General features: G+C 34.9%; 1 protein-coding gene across 7 annotated transcripts in view; it reads left to right on the top strand.

Annotated features, from left to right (window-relative positions):
- Positions 1-19,911, top strand: part of PIGN (phosphatidylinositol glycan anchor biosynthesis class N) — a 214,839-nt gene that overhangs the window by 153,018 nt on the left and 41,910 nt on the right. For all 7 annotated transcript variants that reach the window (XR_012472589.1, XM_074207367.1, XM_074207368.1 and 4 more), the window contains one exon: positions 18,578-18,686. Coding sequence is in view for 6 of the 7 variants with exons in the window: in XM_074207367.1 (XP_074063468.1) it covers positions 18,578-18,686 (109 nt within the window). In the remaining variant the exon portion in view is untranslated. The remainder of the gene's footprint in view (positions 1-18,577; positions 18,687-19,911) is intronic.

Genomic DNA, 19,911 nt, shown 5'->3' with positions numbered 1-19,911 from the left:
TTGTCATTGATAAAACATAGGGTCAGATCCAGATTGTAAAGGCCTTCTCCTACAGAGGGTCTGGTCAGTTAAACAGTTCTGAATCTACCAAATTACACTATCAACTAATTCATACCATCTTGTCCACAAGAATAGCATAAAGGATTTTTATGATGATGATGATGATAATGATGATAATAATAATGCTGGTCCTTCATTCTTAAAGACCATAACATCAGGAATTGGATTTGAGTAAGGAGGTGTTTTACCAGGTCACCAGTCTTACTTTCTTCTCCAGAGCCATCTGGGTCCAATGACCAGATATGAATCAGGATGACTGGAAATGACCCTGGAGGCAAAGCAGTCAGGGTTAAGTAACTTGCCCAAGGTCAGATAGCTATTAAGTGTCAGAGGCTGGATTAAAACTCCCATCCTCCTAATTCCAAGGCCAGTGCTCTATCCACTGTGCCATCTAGCTTCCCCTGTTGTATCTTACTATCCCACTGTGCTTATCTCATTCCCTTCTTCTTCTAATCTATCTTGCCTGTTAAAACGCAAAGTAGCTTAGCCAGGCATGTCCTGTCCAAAGGAAGCCATCCTGGATCTTAGCAACTGTTGTCTCCCTTCAAAATTGCTCTTAAACCAGTCTGTTAATAATATACCCCTGAGGCAGAGCCAAGGTAGCAGGAACAATTAAAGCTGAACTTCCCTCTACAACTCATTCCAAATGGATCTAAAGAGCACACCAATTTGTGTAGCAATTGGGAAATCCAAGAAAAAAATTACAGTGAGTCATTTTTCAAGTTTATGTCAGACACATAATGGAGACAGAGGCATTTATGGACACTGGGGAGGAGGGGGGAATGTCTAGCAGGAATGGTCATGTAAAGAATTCAGTGCAAGGAGAGACTGTACATCAGGAGAGACTGTACACCAATTTGGGAGGTGCTACATCCAGGACAAAGGGGCAAAAACTTGTGTGGGAACAGATGGGAACAGATGCCCCTTGGCAGTCCTGTCACTTATTGCCAAATTTGGTTCTAGATCACAGCTCAAGGGTGGGATGAGCAGAAGACCCAGAAGTAGGCATGAGTATCCATCTTGGGCCATAGGCCCAAGAGCAAGAGCAAGCTCAGAGGTAAACTGCATCTGGGTGGCTTGGATCACATGAGTGGACCAGGTTCTCAGATCCAGCTTCCATCCCAGTCTGATGAAGCCAACTGTAGCATAATTAGACTAGAAATCCTAGACCAAGAGGCACTGAAACGAACAGAGGAGCTTTCCAGACTGCTATCAGTTGAGTCCAGCAGCAGTCTACTGAAATTTCAAATGGATAAGCCCAGAGGTGTACAACTCAGACCCCAACTCAGTTCAGGAATGATTTTAATGGAATACTATTGTACTTTAATAAATGATAAGCAGAATGATTTAAAAAAACTAGAAAGATGTACACAAACTGATGTAAAGTGAATTAAGCAGAATCAGGAGAATATTGTACACAGTAACAGAAATATTGTATTTACGATCAATTATGAATGACTTAGGAATACAGTGATCCAAGGCAATTCCAAAGGATTCATAATGAAAAATGTTATTTACATCCATAGAGAGAACTGATGGAGTTTGAGTACAGATTGAAGCATTCTGTCTTTCACTCTATTTTGTGGGGGGTTTTTTAATCTCTCTTCTTTTACAACATTACTAATATGGAAATTTGTTTTGTATGATTGCACAGGTAAAACCTATATCAAATTGCTTACTGCCTTAGGAAAGGAAAGGAAAGAAATTGGAACTTAACATTTTGAAAAATGATTGTTAAAAATTGTCTTTTGGGACAGCTAGGTGGCACAGTGGATGGAGCACTTACCCTGGAGTCAGGAGGACCTGAGTTCAAATTTGGACTTAGACACTTAATAATTACCTAGCTGTATGATCTTGGGCAAGTCAAACCCATTGTCTTGCAAAAACAAAAAAAAGTTGTCTTTATATATAATTGGGAAAAATAAATTATTATTTTAAAAAATATGCCAAGAAAAAGCAGCATGATCATCCAAGACATTTCTTCCACTCATGTACAGCCCTAACAAGTCTTAAATCAGGAAGTAGAGTAGAAGAATAAGCAAACAAAAATCCAATCCCTGTGGTAACATTCAAGGCTCAAACCAGGAAAGAATGACACCAGAACCTCTACAAGCAAAGTCCCAAAGGAAAACACAGCTTGGGCACATATTCAGATTGAAGAGTTGAAGCAAAAGGTTTGGGTGTTTTTTTTAAAAAGTTAAAATTGTTTTTATAAATAAATTGAGAGCAATAGAGAGAAAAATTTGAATACAAATAAGAGTTATGGAAGAAAGAATTGGAAATGGAATTAACAGCCTTGGCACATTGAGATGTACAAAAACTTCCCAAGCATCAAACCACCCAAAAGTCAGAATGAACCAAAAAGAAGCTACTGACTACATGAAACTGCAAAAAATAGTAAAATAAAGTCAAGTAACAAAAAGAGTAGGATATCTCATAGCAAGAACAACCAACCTGGAAAACAGATTGAGGAGAGATGATTTAAAAATCACTTGCCTACCTGAAAGCCATGATAAAGACAAATACCCCAGATGGTGTATTTCAAGAAATTATAGACTTGCCCAGAAGTCTTTGAACCAGAGGGCAATGTAGAGGTAGAAGCAATCTAACCATTAACCCTCTTAAAAGGAAGTACCATAATGAAAACTCCAGTAATATTGTCACCAAAATCTAGAGTTCCCCAGTAAGATAACACACACACACACACACACACACACACACACACACACACACACAACACGTATTTATGTATATATAGTTAGCCAGAAAGAATTCAAGTACTGAGGATCCAATCAGAGAACTGGAAATATGATATTCTAGAAGGCAAAAGATCTACACTTTAAAACCAAGAATAATTTATTCAGAATGAGTTATAATCCTACAGAGAGGAAGAATAGAGCTTTAATGAAAGAGAATGTTCAAGTATTCCTGATGCAAAGAACAGAATTGGATAGAAATTTTGAAGTACAAATTACAACTGTAAAAGGAAACTAAACAAGGAGAAACTACTCATATTTTAATATGGGTAGATAAACCATGTGTCCCTTCAGAACACTTTGATTATCCATTAGCAGCCACATAGTCTAAGGGAATCTAACTAAAGGACCCGGGAATGGTTCTAGTATGTCTTTGTGATCATAAAAGAATTGAAAGGAAAATAGGAAGAATACAAACTAGAAGGGGGAAAGGAAGCATGGTATAAATTATCTCATATAATTGAGGTGTTCAGTAAATAATCTATTCAAACTCGAAGGGAGGGAGAAATAGGTGACAGGTGAACCTCATTCTCTTCTGAATGGTCAAAAAAGGGGGAAATAGGCAGCTAGGTGGAACAGTGGATGGAGCACCAGCTCTGGAGTTAGGAAGTTCTGAGATCAAATTCAACCTCAGACACTTGATACTTACTAGATGTGTGATCATGGGCATGTCACTTAACCCTATTGCCTCCACAAATAAAAAAAGGGGGGGGGAATACACAGACACAGACACACATACTTGTGGATACAGAAATGCATTTTACACAAAGAGGGAAAGGGGAGAAGGGGATGAAAAAAAGAGGGTTGATTAAGAGAGAAAAAGTAGTCTTAAGCAAAACTCTAATACATATATTCAGAACAGTTCTTTTTGCGGTGACAAAGAATTGGAAACTGGAATAGGAGGTGCCCACCTATTGGAAAATTACTGTGACTTTGGGGGAGACACTTAACAGCTCCAGTTTCCTCACCTGTAAAATGGGGATGATAATAATTTTACTTCCCAGGTTGCTGTTAAACTATTAAGTACTTGTTTTGTAGTGTTTAATAAATTTTGTAGGTATTTAATCAAAATTCTCCTTCATCTCTTCTCCTCTTCTTTAGAGAGATTGAGACTATTTTTGGCCAAAGGGGGAAAATTGTTTTGCTTGACTTTCCATGTTTGTAACATTTTTTCTTTTCTTTATTCCTCAATTGAGTGGAGGGAGGAAAAGAAGTGAGGGAGAACAAAAAAATACTTTTGCTAATTGAAAAAAAATTAATTTAGAATATATACTCTAGAATTTTTGCCAAGAATCAAAGCTAAGCACATTAATCTATCGCCTAAAGATTACTTTCTTATTTGCCATTCTCCAATCCTGTGGTACTGTATGTTTCCTGTTCCCTATGATCTTTCAGAGATCTCTGACATTCCTCAATCAGGTCCAGTAGTTCTTTTGGGTGAAAGTGCCTGGTGATCTGAACTCATTGAGGTACACTTACTTTCTTCTCATTTATGTTGTGTTTTTAACTTTTTTAAACCATATTTGCTATGACTTAACTAGTTAAAAAACATCTTTCTAATCAAAAAAGACAGTAGCAAAATAAGGGTTCAGCAGTTTTTTGCCTTTTTTCTCACTCAGTCTGCAAACATTTATTAGGCACCTGTTGTGTGAGGACAGGGACCCTTTGAACTCTTCTATCGCCAGCACTTACCCCAGAAACTGGCACATAGTTGATGCTTATTGACTGACAAGCACTTTGCTAGCTATTGAGAATTCAAAAGTGATGTGTTATCCTAATCTTCCTCAATCACAGTTCTTACCATGTTGGTCTCCTGCTTGAGAAGCTTCAGTTGTGCCCTCCTACCTCTAGGATGAATATAGGCAATTCAGCTTGATATAAAGGTCCTTCCCAAATTGACTCTGACTTTTGGCAAACTGCCTCCACTTGCTGTGCCCCAAGCATGAGGATACTCTGTCCCCTACCTTCAAGTTTTCTCACAACGGCTTGTCATGGCTGGAATTAAACCTTTCTCACTTCCATTTCTTTGAATTCATTTATGATTCCTGTAGTTTCCTCTTCAGGTACCACTTCTTCTAGAATATCTCTCCTCCCTATAGTTGTCAATTCTCTCTCCCACATGAAATTTTCTCATATTTATTTATCTGATAATACCTTGTAACTTCTAGTACAATAAAGACTCCAGGAAATTGAGCACAGTTCATTTTTTCCTTTCCATTCCTGGTTTTTTGCACACACAGGAGGCAATATCATAATAATTGTTATTATCATTAAATTTGTCTTCCTAGTGACTTGTATATCCTTTCTACCCTTAACTATGGTCCTTCTTTGATTTTCTTTTTATCCTCAATAGAACTGAAGAAAACTATATTACTGTCTTTTGCATTCATTACCACCCTTGACTTATTTTGAACTTTAGTGGTTTACAATAGTGTCAAACCCAAATAGAAACTAGACCTACTAATAATGTTTGTCCTTCATTTTTGAAGAAGACCACGACATCAGGGAGGTGACGTCATGACAATCACATGAATTGGATTTAAGTGAGGGGTGCTTTGCTAAGTTATTAACCTCACTTTCTCCTCTAGAGCCAACTGGGTCCAGTGGCCAGATATGGATCCGGATGACTGGAGATGGCCCTGCATGCAAGGCAATCAGGGTTAAGTGACTTGCCCAGCTAAGTGACAAGAATCTGAGGCTGGATTTGAGCTCCTGTCCTCCTAAATCCAAGACCAGTGCTCTAACCACTGTGCCACTCAATATATATAAAGCATCCCTGCAGCTGCATACCGACTTAGTTTTAAAATATAACATTGACTAAGTTTTATTGTATTTTTTATCTTATTAGGTGTTTCTTAATTACATTTTAATCTGCTGAATTTATTCACAGTTACCAATTTATAGCATCCATCTTGTCTTTTGGAATATAAGTTGGTTCATGAGTTCTTCGTGTATCCATATTAGGTTCTTTAGACAGTCAGCTCTCCCTTTTAATATTCACTGAATTTATTTGAATTTGTATTGTTAGAATTTCCTAGTCCTGAGTGTTTCATATAACTCTTGGGATGATTTTTTTTGGAGCATGCTGCCTCATTTTTTTCTAAATTATTTCAAAACTGTTTTCAAAATCTAGTATACGTATTAAATTATACCTTGTTTCTCTTTCTCTAGAATGATTTCCAAGAATGATCAATTTCTTCTTAGATTTCTATCAAATCTAATTTCAGAAACAGGTGCCTTTATGTTAAGCAAAATCAGGTCCAGAGGAAGAGTTCCCCTTATCACTGCCTCCTCTTTTAGCAGAATGAAACTTATCATTAAAGTTTATCAGGAATGAGTCAGTTACTCTTTTTTTAGGCAGAGAGAATTCTAATGAATATTGGGATATTTAAAGTCCTCCATCACTATCATGTCTTATACTGTATATTAAACTTTTTTGTCTGTTTTGTGAGATGCTGTACCTCAGTATGCAAAGGAAGTCCTCAGAATTGAGGAAATATTATTTTATAGGTCTATATATTTCTTCTCCCCAAAAAGTAGGGTGACACTTGTTGTTTTCTATAGTAGTTTTGCTCTTGATATAGTAGTACTTCACGTTATAATTTTCCATTGGCTCCCTTATCCTGTAGGTTTTAGTCACAATCAATAAGCATTTATTCTTTCCTTCCATTTTCTTTTATCCCCATCTCTAGCCATACAATCATTATTCCACCTCTTTTAGACCAACATCCTGGAGTAAGTGACTTGGGGGGCCTGAGAGCAGACAAGATGGGGTGAATGCTAATCAACCAGAGTCCAGGATCTGTATGAGGATCAGTACCTGAGTTCCATATTGGAGGAAGGGGCAGGGGATAGGATAAGAGCACCTATTCTTTTCTCTCCTCCAAAACTTGATCTTCCAAGCTATGGTAAGCAAATAGCCATAACAGTTTCCAAAATATTCAACATATCTCCAGTCTCATATTCAAGTATAGAAAAGAAATATCAACTGGAGAAGAAAAACCAGTAAATATACTATGTATAATAGTGAAGTAACAGACATCCCATGAGGTTTTGTGATGCTGGTAGTATAGAAAGAGAAATAGTTACTAATGGAGTAGGATAGTATCATTTAATAATAATAATAATTTTCATGTCACAATTTTATATCATGTGTATCATTATTATGTGACTTTGTTGTTTAGTTATTTTTCAGTCATGTATGATTCTTCATGACCCCATTAGGGGGGTTCTTGTCAGTGTTACTGCAGTGATTTGCCATTTCCTTCTCCAGCTCTTTTTACAGTTGAGAAAACTGAGACAAGCAGGACGAGCTAACTTGTCCAGGGCTGCACATCTTGTAAGAATTTGATGCTATATTTGAACTCTGAAGATGAGTCTTCCTGAATCCAAGCCTCTCTATCTACTGATTACCATGTGTTAAGTCAAACATGCAAATTCAAAATTGTCATAAAGATCATAGAATATTAGATTTAAATCTAACAGGGACCTTAGAAGTCATGAGTCTATTCCATTTTACAGATGAGACAACTATGGCACAGAGAGTTTAAATAACTTGTCTAAGAATGTAATCAAGTATCTGAAGCAAAATCTGAAGCAGTCCTTCTGATTCTGAGTTGACTGCTCAGGTTATTAGTCTACATGTTGTCTCTTTGAGTTTATAGAATTTATATGGAGTTATAGAGTTCATAGGATTAAGATATTTTATATAAGTGCACATACCTACTTTTTGTGTGTGTGCACATAGTCACCTACATATATACTTCTACATGAATTGGGAGCCCTCATGATTCAGGAAATTTTAATTTGCAGTGTCGAATATTTGTAGTGCAGCATGTTCTCCCCAAGCTATGTGATGACACTTTGATACGCTCTCTAATTATACTTTTATATTCAGTGTAATGCTTCATGCTATATAATTTCATTGTTTCTGTTATCTTGTATTAAAAACCATGAATTTTGTTTCCCACCCTTTTCTTTTACCACCTTCCCACAATTCTATTCATGCCCTCTCCCTGCTTCTGTGGTTTCTGGGCCTGCCTCCCTAGGGTTACCAGCTATTCATTTACTTCTTCCAACCTGGCTCTCCCTGCCTTCTAAACACCTGTCCCCTCTTTCAGTGCCCACCTCAAGTGGAAATAATTGAAGATAGAATAAATCTTACCTTTGCTGCCATAGCAACACCTGCCAGCTGCTCCCCCCCCCCCCACTACCTTCTGAAGTTTCTTGCTGGTGTGAAAATTGTTTTGTATATCTATGAACTAGGTTATAATGTGTGAAAGAGGAATATCCATAATGTAAAAGAGGAACATATGCTAAGGTATTTTGGGATTGGCTCACCTCAAAACCTGCATTCATTATGATCCTCAGGAATTGATAAGTAGAAGTTGGACCTAAAATTTCATTATTAGCAGGAACTCCTCAAATTAAAAAAGATTCCTACTAGTATAATTTGACACCTTCTCTTAAAGTTTTACAGAAAGTTAAATAATATTCCCAGACTCAGGTTGCCTAATGATGTTTGTCCTTCATTCTTAAAGAAAACCAGGACATCAGGGAGGTGATGCCATGACAGGCACTTGAATTGGATTATAGTAAGGTGGTACTGTGCAGAGTCATCTAGATTCAGTGGTCATATATGAGAGTTGATTATTTTTGAAGGGAAATGGGGCTAAGTGACTTGCTCATGGTCACACAGGTAATTATTAAGTGTCTGAAGTCACATTTGAACTCAGGTCCTCCTGACTCCAGGGCCAGTGCTCTATTCACTGTGCCACCTGGCTGCCCCCAGTGGTCAAATATGAATCAGGACCACTGGGGGTGGTCTAGATGGAAGGCAGTCAGAGTTAAGTGACTTGATCAAGGTCACATAGCTAGTAAGTGTCAGGTATTTGAGGTCAGATTTGAACTGCTGTCCTCCTGACCTCAAGGCTAGTGCTCCATTCACTAGCTGCCTAAGTGGTAGATGGCATCTAAGTCTTCATGGTTCTGAGGCTCACTCCTTAGTAATTAACTAGAAAGGGGCCATTGAGGTTCTCAAGTCCATTCCTCTCATTTTATAGACTTCTCTTGCAGACAAAGAAACATGTTTGAGATGATTGTACAACTAGATGCATGAGGAACAGTTTGAATGTCTGGGACAAAAGATTAGTCAATAATGTGTTGATAGTTTGGAAGGAGGTCTCTAGTAGAATGATGCAGGGATCTATGCATAACTTTGTGATGTTTGACTTTTTTATCAATAACATATAAAGAATCATAGATGAAATGTTTATAAAATATACAATTAAAGATGGTTTGGGATGCCAAGTCTAATAAGATAAAATACAATAGAGATAAATGTACAATCTTATACTGTAACTTTTTTAAAAATTAACTTTTTCAAGGAAAAGATAGAGCATGACTAGATAGGAGTTCCTCTGAAAAGGATCTGAGGGGGTTAGTTGAATTGGCACTCACTAAATATCAAGTGTAATGCAGCTATAGGATGCAGTGGATAGAGGGTTGGATCTTGAGTCAGGAAGTCCTGAGTTCAGATTCATCCTCAGACACTGTATGACCCTGGTTAAGTCACTTCATCTTTGTTTGCCTTTGTTTCCTCAACTGTAAAATGGAGATAATAATAATACCAACCTCACAAGCTTGTTGTGAGGATCAAATGAAATAATATTTGTTTAAAAAAAAAGCAACTAGCATAGTAGTGCTAATTATATTATAGTGGACATAGTGATATTATTTTAATGTTTATTCCCTTCCCCAAAAAACCTAATGATATTAAACTATGTTTGAGAACAATATTGTTCTGACCAAGATTAATACTCCTTACTGATCAGACAATTCATTTAGAGTGTTGTCTTTACATCCAGATGCAAAATTTTAGAAAGTAGTTTGATTGAAGCCTGTCTGGAGGAAGGAGGCTAAAATAGGGAAGGGACTTAATGTGATGCTATCCAGGTATTAGTTAGTAGACCGGGGATATTATGGATGACAAAGAGAAAAGTGTGATAACTCTCTTCTATTATTTGGAATTCTGAGAAGTGGAAGTTTATTCAACTTGTTCCCGGAGGACAAAATTCAAAACAATACAGAAAAACATTTCACTTCAATATAAGGAAAAACTTTCTAAAATCAAAAACTTCTCTCAAGAACTACAGTGTTTTTCCCCCCAAGAGGGAGGGTCTGACCTTACATTTCCTTCTGACTTTGAGATTCTGTGATTCTATTACTCTCTTATTTGTGTTCTGGATTCATCTCTGGGGATTTGGAGGCCATCACAAAATAGACTCAATATAATACACTTCCTGGTCCTGTAAAAGATTAATGAGGATAAGAAAAGAGAAGGAAGTTTAGTAATGCTACAAGGTAAAGGATAATTAAAGTTGTCATAGTTTATTTTTTAGCTATTTTTTTTTAACCTGGAAGAGAAGATCCATTAAAATTGAATAGGGAAATGGTCCATCAGGATGAGCCAAGCATTGTGGAACAAGATCTGGAAGACTTGATACCTGCACACTTCTTGTTCAGTTGTTTAATCATATAGGACTTAGTGACTCTGTGAGGTTTTCTTGGCAAAGGATCACAGATTGTATGAGTATCTGAGACTGGATTTGAGTTCAGGTCTTCCTGACTCCAGGCCCAGTATAATATCCACGGAGCCTTCTAACTGCCTCTCACATGCAGCCTCACCAAGTATAAATTCTTAACAACTTACACAGAGATTTATTAGGTTTTTATCATAAGAAAGGCAGCGTGATGTGTCATTAAAGTCACATCTTCTAACAACCATAAGCATTCTTTTCAGAATTATGTTCCAATAGATATAAACTCCAATAGACTATATTGTACTGAAATTGAGAGATCTATTAAATCAAAGAAAATCTGTGACCTTCAATGAAACTTTTTGTTGAAAGAAGCTCTGATAAAATCACAGATCACGTACATTTGTATATTTACCATGGGTGCTCTGTACTAGGCACTACATAAAATACAAAGATTAAGTACAACTTGCACTCTTACTCATGTAGTTCAAAATCTACCAAGAAGCAATGATAGGTGCATGAACAACCTCAATACAAAATGTGCAAGAGGTACAGCTAGATAGCACAATGGATAGAACACCAGCCCTGGAGTCAGGAGGTTCTGAGTTCAAATGTAGCCTCAGACACTTGATGCTTACTAGCTATGTGACCTTGGGCAAGTCACTTAACCCCATTGCTTCACAAAAGCAAAATAAAAAATATGCAAGAAGTGCAGCATATGGGGTGGCTAGGTGGCACAGTGCATAGAGCACCAACCCTGGAGTCAGGAGTACCTGAGTTCAAATCCGGCCTCAGACATTTAATAATTACCTAGTTGTGTGGCCTTGGGCAAGTCACTTAACCCCATTTGCCTTGTAAAAACCTTTTTAAAAAAGTGCAGCATACCACATAGGACATAGTGGATTTCTTTAGGACTAAGGGACCATGTCCAGTTGATATTCATTGGAAGGTGGGGATTATTTCAGTGGGCTTTTTTGAGAGGAGGAGAATAGGGTAGCAGTTACCTTCTTTCTTTTTTTTAAACAGAATCTCAGAGTAAGGAGGGGTGTCAGAGGCTTCCTAGTCCACCCTCTATCTGGAGAATCTCTTTCACAATATATTCAGTATATGTGACTTTCTAGTCTTAGGTTGAAAACCTCCAAGTAAAAGAGCACAAGTACTTCCTAAAGTAGCTCATTATGCTTTTAAATTTTGTTTATTTAAGGCAGTGGGGTTAAGTGACTTGTCAACGTTACCCAGCTAGGCAATTATTAAGTGTCTGAGGCCAGTTTGAACTCAGGTCCTTCAGACTCCAGGACTGGTACTCTATCCACTGTGTCACCTAGCTGCCCCCTCATTATGCTTTTAGATAACTCTATTTGTTAGTAAGTTTTTCTTTTTTTTAAAACTTATTTTTGCTTTTTTGCAACCTATGATTCTTTAAGCTGCCCTCAGAAGCCATATAATCTCTTTCCTACATCAGAACCCTTCAAATATTTGTAAAGAAATGTCATGCTATCCTCTCCTTCCCAAGGCATGTTCCTACTAGTCTTCTTTTCTCTAAGATAAATATCTTCAATGTAACCAATGATATTATGTCAGAGAGTCTTCAATTGTTTTTTGCCATTCTAATTACCCTTCTTTGAACACTCTCTTTCTTGTCAGTGTCCTTCCTAAAAAAGTGATGGCTATACCAGGATATAATTGCATGTCAGATAAGGTCAGAATGCAGTGGGACAATTATATCTCTAATCCTGGGCACTGTCTCTTATAATGTTTTATACGATTACATTTTACTGCCCCCTCATTATGCTTTTAGATAACTCTATTTGTTATTTTTTCTTTTTTTTTTACTTTTTTTTTTTTTTTAAGATTTTTGCAAGGCTATGGGGTTAAGTGGCTTGCCCAAGGCCACATAGCTAGGTAATTATTTAGTGTCTGAGGCCAGGTTTGAACTCAAGTACTCCTGACTCCAGGGCCAGTGCTCTATCCACCACTGTGCCACCTAGCCGCCCCATTAAGCTTCTAATTTTATTCATTTTTAAAGACCTTTGCTATTAATAGTAATATTCAATATTATTATTAATAATTCATATTGCCTTTAATCATAATGTAGCTTTTCTGCTTAGCCCTCTTAACAATGTCTATATTTGCTTTTATTATCATTATCCAAGAAATCATGATTACAACTTTTGCGTTTTATAATTCTACTCGTATTGAATTTTATTCCAGCTTTTCACTTAGAAATTATATAGAACCTATATTTTATTTTTTAAAATTTATTTATTTTGAATTTTACAATTTTTCCCCTAATCCCACTTTCCTACCCCCAACCCCCGCAGAAGGCAGTCTATTAGCCTTTACATTGTTTCCATGGTATACATTGATCTAAGTTGAATGTGATGAGAGAGAACTTATATCCTTAAGGAAGAAAAATAAAGTATGAGAGATAGTAAAATTGCATAATAAGATAACAAGAACCTATATTTTAAATATATTTCTTGTAAGAAACAAATGATTGGATTTTGTTTGCTAACCAGTTTTTGAAACAAGAAGTAGTGAATTCTGTCGATTAACAGTCAGTATTATATTTGTTAAGATTTTTTTCCCCCTTTCATTAGATCTTGTTAATGTATTTTTCCTGTTTTTGGCAGCTCAGGGTATGTTATGCTACCTGTTTGGTTTTTTTTTAACAGCCCAGTCTGCCTCCCACCCCTACCCCCCTACCATCATCACAACAGAAAAGAACTAAAGCTTCTCTCTTAACAATTGAATCCTAATAACTGATTCCTACCCCCCCCAAAAAAAAACCCACAATCAAGCACAAAATTACCAAAGGCAGATTCCAGATTCTATATTTACTTAAATTGTTTTATTCCATGGGATTTATATAGGAGAATGATTTAATAATTATCTTCTCTTCTTTATTCCTCACTTTATCATGTCACTTGTGGTGCCCAATTTCAATAAATAATTTTCCCCTTACATTTAGTCCACTGGATTATCTGGAGGTGAGGAGTAAGGATAAGGTAACAGACATTTGTTAAGAACATACTATTCTAAGCACTCTACATATATTATTTCATTTGATTCATACAACAATTCTTGGGCTTAGGTGCTATCATTATCCCCATGACTTGATACTACATTTGGAAACTGAGGCAATCAGAAGTTGTGACTTGGTTAGGGTCACATGAGATTCCATTTCAATTCAGGTCTTCCTGACTCCAAATCTACTTCTCTATGGCTCTTTAATTCTTTCTCTCATTTTCAAGGACTAATTCCCTCAAATTCCTAACCTTTACATTTTCAATGACCCTTATAACTTGATGTGACTTAGAAACTATATCACCATTTACTACATATAAACAACTGGTTCATCTGTTGTTCATTACTTGTCTTCAAATCTTGATTACTTCTTCTCTTGGCAAAGTTGCATGTCAATGACTATAGGAAATAATTAAATTGTGTGATACCATTGAAGAATTGTATTTCCTCATGATGGTATATATTCAGTTCTTCAGGCTAAATTATTTACCAACATAGAGAGATTTCTCTTCTGTTTGAGTAGATTGCATACAAATCTCTTCTGTTTTTTCATGAAATCAATGAGAATCTTGAATTATTTCTACTTTTCTATTTGCAAGAGGTATATCTGATGACCAAACTCCAAACTTGTCAAAAATATTTCTGGATGAGGTAAACTTTGGGTTACTCTATGTCATCATCCTAGAAATTTTATCAATAAATTCATAAAGGGCCTTCATTCCCAGTGATTTTCTTATATTATTTACTGAAAAATGGCATGTAAAGTCTGTTTCTTCACATTTTTCTGAAACTCAAATAATTCTTCAAAGGTTTCATTGATCTGTTTCTGAAGTAATATTCCTTTAAAAGGTAGAACTAAATTCTTCTACTTTTGCTTGTTTACCCATAACTAAATTTGGATTTGATTATGCAAAAATGAAAGGATTTTGTGAAGCAAAAAAAATTAATTCCTTTAAAAAAGAAGAAAGAGATTGGAGATGGGTAATAGTTGAAGTAAATGTATGAAATAAAAATCTTCCATTTTCTGTAAAAAATTAATATGCTGTCTCCCATTGAGCAATAGTCAAGGGACACAAGAAAACACTTTTAGGTAGAAAGAAATACATACTGTTAATAACTGGGACTAGTGCACTAAACTACATCTGCTTAGAGGTCAGAACCTGGACTTTGTAGTTCACTGAACTTTGCAACTGCAACTCTGCCCCAGCCTTGGATTACTTCCTACTGTCCTTGCCCTACTTCATTTTTGTGTGTGTTGTCTTTCCCCTTTAGATTGTAAGCCCCATGAGGCAAGGAATGTCCTCCTAAATTTATCCCCAGCACTTACCAAAGTGTCTCAAACAAAATAGATTCTTAATAAATATTTGTTGAATTGTATTGAACTAAAAGATTCTCAAATTCTGTAAATAAGATAGAAATTAAACCCAACTCAACATTATTAAATTATTTTATACCCACTCTGGTAGCAAAAATAGAATATTACCAAAATCTTCTTTTTTTTGTCTTAATAGTATTTTTTCAATTGCATGAAAGGATAATTCTCATCAATCATTTTTGTAAGATTTTTAGTTCTAAATTTTTCTTTGTCCCTCTCTTCCCTCCCTTCTCCCCAAGACAGCAATCTGATGTAGGTTATATCAAACATTAGTCATTTTGTGAAAGAAGAATCAGAACAAGAGGGGAAAATAACAAGCAAGAAAAAAAATTTAAGTGAAAATAGTATGCTTTGATCTTCATTTAGAATTGATAGTTCTTTCTCTGGATTTGAATGGCATTGTCCATTCATAGGTCTTTTAGAATTATATTGATCTGAGTGCCAAGAAAAGCCAAGTCTATCATAGCTGATCATTACACAGTGTTGTTATCATGTACAATGTACTCCTGCTTTTTCTCCCTTCATTCATCAACTCATATAAGTCTTTTCAGGTTTTTCTGAAATCTACCTGTTCAACATTTCCTATGGGTCAATAGCATTCCATTATATTCATATACCAAAACTTTTTCAGCCATTCCCCAGTTGATGGGCAATTTCTTTGCTCAGTTTCCAGTTCTGTGCCACCACAAAAAGAGCTGCTGTGAATATTTTTGTACATGTGAGTTCATTTCCCTTTTACATGATCTCTTTGATACAGACCTAGAATTATTGCTGTTTTAAGATATTATACATCTTTATACATACATATGCATAATAGCTTATATATAGGTATAATACATATAATAGTTTAGGTATGCATTTATATATATACATAATAGTTTAAAACTTCATTAAGAATTACAGTAATACTTTAGGGACACCTTGTATAATTATAAAGTTTGATTGTTGCTGAAGTTGTGGAGAAGTAAGGACTAATCCTTTGTGGGATTCTAGTCTAATATAAATATTTTGGAAAGCAGTACAGCATTATTTGAGTCACAGAATTTATCATATATTTTAGCCCAGAAATTCCATTTCTAGGAATCTATCTTGACAACATCATGAAGTGGGGGAAGAGATAGAGAAAATCTCTGCCCAAAAAAAAGATTTAAAATTGCTTTATATGTGTGTGTGTGTGTGTGTGTGTATCTGTATTAGCAAGAATAAAAACAATCTGTATGATCAACAAATAGAATACTTCGATAAAGTATTTTAATGTATTGAAATATTATATTGCTGAAAATGTTCAATATTAACCATATAAGAAAATATGAAAAGCTTTATATAAGGAAGTGAAGCATGAAATAATATTTCTGATATCAATCCCCTTCTCTCTATTCACGTTGTTGTTCTTTGTTCGCCTATATTCAAATTTTGACCCTCACCTACACTAGCCTACATTTTAACTTTCTAATTACTCTTCATGTGTTCAGGCTCTTACTTCTCCAGTCCCTACTCTATAGAGCTTGCCATATGGATTTTCCTTTCTCCTCTGACAAACATAATCTGTTATTCTTATTTAAAAAGGAAGACCACATGTTTGAAAAAGACAGTGAGGAGGACCAAAAAGAACTGAATGGAAAAGGGCAAAAATAAGGAATCAAATTTTTTTCCCCTAGGAAATTATATAAGATATGAGTAGTGGTGTGGGCTTTATTTGTCTTGGGGCCAAGTAGGATAACTTTAATCTCTATCTCTCCCCTCCTACTATCTGGTGATTCAGTTTTGCCTTTCCAGCTTAATCATTGATGTTTGTTTGTTTGTTTTCCCCATAGAAATCTTGCTATCCTCTCACATACCATTTGTCTAACACATTTATTTATTTATCATTCTATCCATCTCAGCCCCCCCCAAAACCCCTACTCTTCCTGAATTATAATATTTTTACAAACCTTAAAAATACCATATGGTAAATGTGAATTCTATTCCTCCATTATCTGTTTCTTCTCTGTCTTAGAGATTTTAACCCAGCTTTCCATGCTCTAAACCTTGGAGCCATCTCCAGGTCCTCCTATACTTAGCTTCCCTTATCTAATCTTTACCTTGATTTGTCTATCACAATGTATCTTGCACCTGTATAATACTTCATTTTTGTTTCCATGTTGATATTCTTAACCATATATTAGTTACTGTCACATATACTCTTCTCATATTCCAAAACCTTCACTGTGCTCTCTTGCTTCTAGACTAAATTATGAAATCCTCAGTCTGACATGATGTAAAGTGATTCCCAGTGATCTATCCAGGTTTATTTCATGTTACAGTCATATTGTCCTACTAATTGATCCCCATACATAACCAGCTATATCCTAAGCTCCATGTTTTTTATAGTTGTTTTCCTATCTAGATTGCTCTCCTTCTTTTAACTCCACTTTGAAAAGTCCCCAGTTCTCTCAGTCTAGCTTGGGTACCACTTTCTATACTATTCCTTCTGATTTCTACACTATTCCTATCCTGATTCCTTCACCTAACTCCCAAATTATTGTTATCTTCCCCCTCTTGAAATGCATCTGTATTTTGTATTAATTTGTGTTCACATTGGTCTTGGTTTTTATCTTTGTACTTGTAGTGCCTAGCAAAATATCTTGCATATAATAGACTTTTTAAAAAAGGTTGTTGTTGTTGGTGGTGGTGGTGGTGGTAGCTGCCGCTAGGTGGCACAGTGGATAGAACACTGGCCCTGGAGTCAGGAGGACCCTGAGTTCAAATCTGCCCTTAGACACTTAATGTTTAAATGCCTAAGTGTATGACTTTGGGCTTAACCCCATTACCTTGCAAAAACAAACAACAACAACAAAAAAAGGTTGCTTGAATTGAATTAAACTTTGGTTCTGTACAATTTAACTATAATCAAAGAAGAAATTTTTTTTTTAAAAAAGAGGAAAAAAAGATTCATAGATGACATTGCACGAAAATCCTGGAGAAAATAGACAACAGAATTATTTTGCTTAATTCTATTTGTTTAGTTTATTTCAATAAATAGTAAATACTCTGTCTTAGTTGTGGAATATGCAAAGACAAAAATAAAATAGTCCTTCTCATAAAGGAGTTTTACATCATAGCCATAAAGCAGTCATCTAGCTTTTGTACCTGCATAAAACACCTCCTTTTTATGTGTTACACACAGTTGTCATGACTTCTGTATAGGTATTTAATCAGTTTTTAAATTGTATGTAAAATATAGAATGTGTATATTTGTAAATATATGGAAGAGAAAAATACAGAATCATGTAATATATATAATCTTTATGAATAACATGAAGATGGAACGTTCTTAAGTAATAACCACATTTATATTGTCAGTTAACTTTCTGAGCTACCTGAGTACATGGTGGGTCAAAGTACTATAGGATTATAGTACAATGGGATTATAATTGCATTTTTAGTAGAAATGGATAGAAGAATGCTTCTAATATTAAATTTTGTGGAGTACAAGCTAATAAAAGACAAAGAAGATTGTTTCTTTAGCATAAGTATTAAGAACTAATATTTCATGAGAAAAAATTATTAGAAAGCTTTAAAAATTATACTAACTTTATATGTACACAGAGTAATACGGATATAAAAGATACTCAATAGCAACTATCTTTTATATATTAGTTAAAAATAAATTCTTGCTCATCATTTTAATTTGTTATTTTTTATTTAATTGATTTATGAAAATCACCTATGTAACTATAAAGTAATAGGTTAAATAATTTTAATGGATTGTTTATTTTTTACTAGACACAAGATTAATTGATCCTTTTGATTTTTTTCCTTTTTTCTTTCTTTGTTTCCAGATGGTAGGTGTACTTACTTCCACATATATTGTGAACAGTACTCACAGTAGTCTTCTTCAGAAACAAGGTCTGCCCCAAATTAACCAAATTATTAGCTGGACAATACTGGGTAAGATATATTTCAAATAAATTAAGATGACTTTCAGGGAAATAGGCCTGTTTATATTCCCCTTTGTTTTGGTGCTATTTATTTGTCATTATCTTTTATTATTCAGATACTGAAAGAAAAAGAAATTACATAGTACTGAGGATTTATATTACCAGCAACTGTAGTTTTTTTCCCAGAAAAACATCAAAACTCCTATGAGTCTGCATATGTTGTTGAGAATTGGTTCAGCAAATATTTCTAGTCTGATGGCAATGAATTGTTTTAAGCATCTGTTAAAATATACAGTGTTATCCCCTAAAAGACTGGATTCTGTATAGTTGTTGTGGTTGATTTTCATCTGAAGCTATATTTTCTCAGTCCTCCTTACCATAAGAAATAAGACACAAAATTAAGTTAGCTATTTCTTGTTGACATGAAAGTAAAATACTTTAGTCATACTGTAAATGGGGAAAAGGGGAAAGTAATCATTTAAAATACAGAGATAGAACTGTGAGTGTTAATGGAATAAATTCACCCAAAGAGCAAAAAGTCTAGTTATCATAATCGATTAGAAAGCAAAGTCCTACAATGTTTTTTTATGTGTCTTATATTTAAGTATGTTAATTCAGGTTTGTTATATTCAAGTGTATCAAGAAATACACTTGAAACAAGGACTCATCCAGAGTTATAGTAAAGAGTTAGAAGAAAATCTGTGATGCATAACTGAACAAAAAAAGCAATAAAAATTATGTTTTCAGATAAGATAGTAGCAAAAAATAGACTTAATTAACAGAGGTAAAGCAGAAATTACATTTGTCAAAAGGAAATATACAGTGATTTTATTTTATTATTTAACATATTTGTATCTAATGTCATAGCTTGTAAATACTTAAAAGAAATACTAAATGAGTGTAAGGAAAACTAGATAACAAAACTATAAAAACGGGGAAGCTTTAAATAGATCTAACCAAAAAGAAAAAAGTAAAGAAGTTAACTTGAATGAAATTTAGAAAAATAGATGTGATAGACCTGGCAGTTATCAAAATGAGAAAAAAAGAATATAGCTATATCTCAGCTATACATGGCACCTTAACAAAAAGTTGATCTTATATTGGGACATAAAAACATCAAAAACATGCAGAAAAGCAAAGAAATTATGCACATTTTGAATTCAATAAAATTATATTAATTAAAAGACTCCTAAAAAGTATTAAAATTCAAACTGGAGGCTAAATAACTTAATACT

Source organism: Macrotis lagotis, chromosome X (assembly GCF_037893015.1).
Source record: "Macrotis lagotis isolate mMagLag1 chromosome X, bilby.v1.9.chrom.fasta, whole genome shotgun sequence".
Lineage (NCBI taxonomy): Eukaryota > Metazoa > Chordata > Mammalia > Peramelemorphia > Peramelidae > Macrotis > Macrotis lagotis.
Note: the sequence above shows the minus strand (reverse complement) of the source record. Positions and strands in the feature narration are given on the sequence as shown.